Below are 5,969 nucleotides of genomic sequence, written 5' to 3' on the forward strand. Positions count from 1 at the left end.
GGATCAGCGAAGAACGAAGCTCGAAGACAAAAGCAAAATGTTTATTTTTATTAGGTATGATAAGAAAATAAAAGGATACAAGCTACTCGACCCGATAAGTAAGAAGGTTGTGGTAAGTCGTGATGTACGATTCAATGAAGCAAGCGAGTGGGATTGGAATAACTCAACGGAGGTTATCACCAAAGATGGAGGATCATCAATCGCTACACCAACAATCATACCGACAAATCCTGAAACTACCGATGATGAAGATGAACCGCAACAACCAAAAATACGAAGTTTGCAAGATTTGTATGATTCAACAAATGAGGTACATATTGTATGCCTTTTGGCAGATTCCGAGATTATAAGTTTTGAAGAGGCTGCACGGGACAAGAAGTGGCAAACTGCTATGGATGAGGAGATTAAAGCAATTGACCGCAACAACACATGGGAGTTAACAGAATTGCCGAAAGGAAGTCAACCCATTGGTGTGAAGTGGGTGTTCAAAAGAAAGATGAATGCTCAAGGCGAGTTAGAACGGTACAAGGCGCGACTTGTTGCAAAGGGATATAAGCAAAAGGAGGGGATCGATTATGATGAGGTATTTGCTCCTGTTGTAAGAATGGAGACAATCCGGTTGCTCATTGCACAAGCGGCACAATTTAAATGGCCAATATTTCAAATGGATGTCAAGTCGGCATTCTTGAATGGTGTGCTCGAAGAAGAAGTCTACATCGAACAACCACCCGGGTACATGAAAAATGGAGAGGAGAAAAAGGTGCTGAAATTAAAGAAGGCACTTTACGGGTTGAAGCAAGCACCGCGGGCATGGAATACTCGTATCGATACATACTTCAAGGAGAATAGGTTCAAACAATGTCCTTATGAACATGCCCTCTACGTGCAGAAGAATGGAGGTAATATGTTATTTGTTGCTCTTTATGTCGATGACCTCATTTTTATGGGGAACAATGGTAAGATGATACTGGATTTTAAGAGCAAAATGACACAAGAATTCGAGATGACAGATTTGGGTTTAATGAAATTTTTCCTTGGTTTGGAGGTTCGACAAGAAAGGACAGGTATTTTTGTGTCACAGGAGGCATATGCAAAGGAAATTTTGAAGAAGTACAAGATGACACATTGCAACTCGGTATCAACACATCGAAATTCGATGGAGGAGAACGAGTCTACGCAAGTAAATACCGAAGTTTGGTGGGAAGCCTTCGCTATCTCACTTGCACAAGGCCTGACATTTCGCTAAGTGTTGGCATTGTAAGTCGGTTCATGGAGGAGCCGGTTTATTCACATTGGAAGGCGTTGAAGCGAATCCTACGGTACATTCAAGGAACGGTGTCACACGGGTTATTTTATTCAAATATGAAAGATTACAAGTTGATTGGGTATTCCGACAGTGATTGGTGCGGAGACTTAGATGATCGGAAAAGTACATCGGGATATGTGTTCTTTATGGGTAACACAGCATTTGCTTGGCTTTCAAAGAAGCAACCAATCGTGACACTATCGACATGTGAAGCTGAATATGTGGCAGCATCTTGGTGTGTGTGTCACGCTATATGGCTCAGAAATTTGTTGGGTGAGTTGGAGCAACAACAACTTGGTGCAACTGAGATACGAGTTGACAATAAATCAGCGATTGAGTTGGCAAGGAACCCAGTGAATCATGAGAGAAGCAAACACATTGACATTCGTTTTCATTTCATCCGAGATCATGTAAAGGAAGGAAGTGTGAAATTAGTGCACGTGGCAAGTCGGGACCAAGTCGCGGATATCTTTACAAAACCGCTACCGATGATACTCTTCGACAACTACAAGAAATTAATCGGCATGAAGGATGGCAGAAGCATTTAAGTTTACAGGGGAGTTTTGTTAAATAAACTTAAATGAAAGTTAAGAGTCATGTAAGTGAAAGGTCAAGAGTTGAAAGGTCAAGAGTTATATTATTTTTTAATGGGTTTAAATTAGTAGTTTTTTGTTTAGGAAAATGAAAGGTCAAGAGTCATTGGTTTATGGTTATTATTAGATTTTAATATTTTCAATTTTTGTTGTTTTAAATGGTAAACTATAGCCTATAAATAGTTTGTAAGCTTTTGATTTTATATGAGAAAACAATTTTATATTGAGAACATTTTCCACAAACCCTTCCTAATGTTTCCCATGAATCCCCGACGCTAGCATGCAAACTATCTTATGTTTCTCTAAAATAAGATCTTCTCTCGATTTTGGATGCTCTTGGGATTCATTGCCAAAGTCTAACTAATAGATGAAACCATGGTGTTTGAAACTTCTCCCCATCTCAAGGCTCTATACGGTTTCTGCATCTAGGTTTTTTAAACACTAACAATAGTATCTTACATGCTAAGTCTCGAAGGAAACAAAGAATTCTTTTGGATCATTTATTTCGATTTTTCTCATATGTCTTGTTTCTCTTTGTCCAGAGTTCCATTATTTTCATCCCAAGCTTTCACTATGATAAAAAAATATATTAAACTGAGGTGAAAGTAATGGAGAGCAAATACATAAAAAAATATATAAAATAAATAGAAGATGGAAAGTGACTATCCTATGCACATAAAAATATTAAAAATTTGATAAGAAATATTAAATATAAAAAATAGAATTTAATAACACGAAATTATTTGAATTAAATATATGTAATATTATTGTATCGCATAATTTTACATGATAATATTATGATTATAACAATAATTATTACAATTGCTACTCATGCACAGGTTTGCTTTCACTATAAAGAACGCATAATAAAAGTTAAATTTTAAACATATTAGATAAAAATAAATAAATAATGCATTTTATAATATTATTTTTAAATAATTTTAAATATTAATATTTTAATTAAAAATAAATTTGAAAAAAAAGTATGCCACAAAGAATGAATATATATACCTTCTTATATTGTATTATATTATTTATGATATGATATGATTTATTACAAATGTTTCAAACAACGTTAGTTACCATTTAATCCACAAAGCTATAATTTATAAGTGTCAAAAAAACTCCTAAAATATGAAAGTTAATCTTTTGTGAAATGTGAAAAAATTTTAAAAAAACTAATATTTAATTTACAATTTAGCATTTAAATTACATTTATAAATTAATTATTTCGATACTTAAAATATTAGTTTATCTAAAAACTATTTTACTCAGCCAAATATATAAAAAAAGGTATATAAATTAAATCCTAGCCTTAGCTTTTTTTTGAAAAATTTCAAAGCACGAGATTTTCAAAGAATAAGAAAAAGAAGATTAAAACACCATAATTTTTATAGAGCGATTAATATCCATGAAATTTAAACAAATTCTCACATCCGTAGGGCACTCTCCACCATGAAACATTTTAAACTAAATATGGCCATTTTTAGGGTTTTAACTGATTCATTTTTTAATATAAATACGGAACTTCAATATATATTATTCAAGCTTGTGCTCAAGGGGCCATAAGTGATAAGCAATAAGCAGCCCCACAACTTCAAATAAGGTTTTCTTCTTTCTTGCTTTCTTTTCTTCAGGGGAAAGAAAGAGAGAAGAAGATAATTTTTTTGTAAAAAAGTTGTTTAAAAATGGCGAATAATGCTATTATTGGTATCTGTGCGGTGTTCCTGGTGGCCATGGTGGTAGCCGTGGTCGTGGGTGTTACGCACATAAAAAACAAGAACGATGGTGAAGAGATATCGAGTTCGAACAAAGCTGTGCAAGCCCTATGTCAACCCACAAATTATAAAGAGACGTGCCAGAAAAGCTTGGCGTCGTCAAATTCTAGCGACGTTAAGGAGCTGATAAGGACAGGTTTCCAAGCCGGGCTGGTCGAGATAAAGAACGTGTTGGCCCATTCAGTGACGGTCCAAGAGTTGATCAAGGATGAGAACAACAAAGCGGCACTTGGTGTTTGCCAAGAGGTGTTGGACTTAGCCATTGATGACTTTCAAAAGTCATTCGACATGCTAGGGGAATACGACATGAGCAAGATAGGAAAATACCTTTTAGAACTAAAGACCTGGCTAAGCGGTGCATTCACGAGTCAACAAACATGTATAGACTCATTCGCGCAATCAAGCAACGAATCATCGCAGAAGATGCAATCAATCTTGAAGACTAGCATGGAGATTACTAGCAATGCTTTAGCAATGCTTAATGGGTTATCCACCATCGTGAAGGAACTTAACATTCCAAATGTCGGCAACATCGACACCACGGGGGTCAATCGTAAGCTTTTGTCAGCTGAGGACATGCCTGAGTGGATTAGTCAAGCTGACCGGAAACTCCTTCAAGCAAAACCAATGGATTTGAAGCCTAACGTTGTAGTTGCTAAAGATGGTAGCGGGAAATATGATACTATTAACAAGGCATTGGCTGAAGTCCCCGTGAAAAGTCCCGATCGATTTGTTATTCACATTAAGGCTGGTACTTACAAGGAAAAAATCAACGTGACCAAGCAGATGACTAATGTTGTATTCATCGGTGATGGCCCAACCAAGACCATCATCACAAATGACATTAGTGTCGCTAAGAATCCACCGGTTAGAACATACCGTACTGCAACTGTTGGTAAGCAGTATTATATATGTATATAAGTTTTGGTTGTGAGGTGAGGTGGCTAACTAGTATATATGTATGTATGTTTGTGAAATATTTTAGGTGTGGATGGGGCTAGTTTCATGGCTAAGGACATTGGATTCGATAACTCAGCAGGACCCGAAGGTCATCAAGCAGTGGCCTTTAGGGCCACTGCTGATAAGGTCATCATGTTCAACTGCCATTTCACTGGGTACCAAGACACTCTTTACGCTCACAGAGAGAGACAATTATATACCAACTGTCTCATTACCGGAACGGTGGATTTCATCTTCGGGGATGCGACGAGCATTTTCCAGAACTGTATGCTCATCGTGAGGAAGCCAGGGCCTGGCCAAAATTGCATGGTTACTGCACAGGGAAGGAATGATCTTGGAACAAACTCAGCCATTGTGCTTCAAAACTGCACCATCTCGGGCGCCCCTGATTACATCCCAGTGAAGGATACGAACAAGGCATACTTGGGGCGTCCCTGGAAACAATTCGCTAGGTCTATCATAATGCAATCTCAGATCGACGACATCATTCAACCAGAGGGTTATGCCCCCATGACAGGCACCATAGGAATAGACACTTCTTTCATTGCCGAGTTTGGAAACAGGGGACCCGGTGCCGATACCAGCCGTAGGGTAGCATGGAAAGGTATCAAAAAGATAGATATAAATGAAGCCAACAAATGGACTCCTCGCGTCTATCTTGAATCTGAGACTTGGATCCCGAGTTCCGGCATTCCCTATAGTCCCGACATGGTCCCTGGAGTCTAGACAGCTTATTATCGATACCAACGCCATTAGTATGCTTATTATCATATCATTGTTCTAATTATGTCGTTTTTTACTAATTAATTAAACAGATTTTTTAATCTTTTATCTATCTATGTATATATGTTAAATTCTTTGGTTCCCCAATTGTTGTTTCCATTCATTTGTTAATGATGCTTGCAAAAGCCAAAAATTAAGTTAACGTTTAAATATTATTGTACTTAATTTAATATAATTTTTTAAGGATTATTTGGATTGATAATGTTGTTCCCTGATGTAGACACCTTACTTTAAATAGATTTAATAAAATGATTATTATCAAACTTAATTACAAGATTTAATAAAAAATAGTTTATTAAGTAACAAATACTAATATAATATCAAAAAATTATAAAAACAATTATATTACAAAATAATGAACCTTAGTTTTTATATATATTTTTTATATAAAGACTTAAGCAAGCATCCCACTAATGGAATCAAAGATTTGATCAAGTGGTCAAGATTTTTGAATTTGAGCAAAACCTAGATGAACATTGTGTTTATAAACATTTAGGGGAAGAAAAGGTGGTCTTCCTCATTTTATATGTCGGGTGAAATTCTACTATT

The 5,969-nt window shown here is 36.1% G+C and overlaps 1 protein-coding gene across 1 annotated transcript; it reads left to right on the forward strand.

The window, feature by feature from the left end:
- Positions 1-3,444: 3,444 nt before the first annotated feature.
- On the forward strand, positions 3,445-5,468 carry LOC107935125 (pectinesterase). Its single transcript, XM_016867681.2, has 2 exons — positions 3,445-4,572; positions 4,663-5,468. The coding sequence occupies exons 1-2, from the start codon at positions 3,588-3,590 to the stop codon at positions 5,361-5,363; spliced, it is 1,686 nt and encodes a 561-aa protein (XP_016723170.2). The 5' UTR covers positions 3,445-3,587; the 3' UTR covers positions 5,364-5,468.
- The last annotated feature ends 501 nt before the right edge of the window (positions 5,469-5,969 follow it).

The sequence above is a fragment of the Gossypium hirsutum genome, chromosome A09 (genome assembly GCF_007990345.1).
Source record: "Gossypium hirsutum isolate 1008001.06 chromosome A09, Gossypium_hirsutum_v2.1, whole genome shotgun sequence".
NCBI lineage: Eukaryota > Viridiplantae > Streptophyta > Magnoliopsida > Malvales > Malvaceae > Gossypium > Gossypium hirsutum.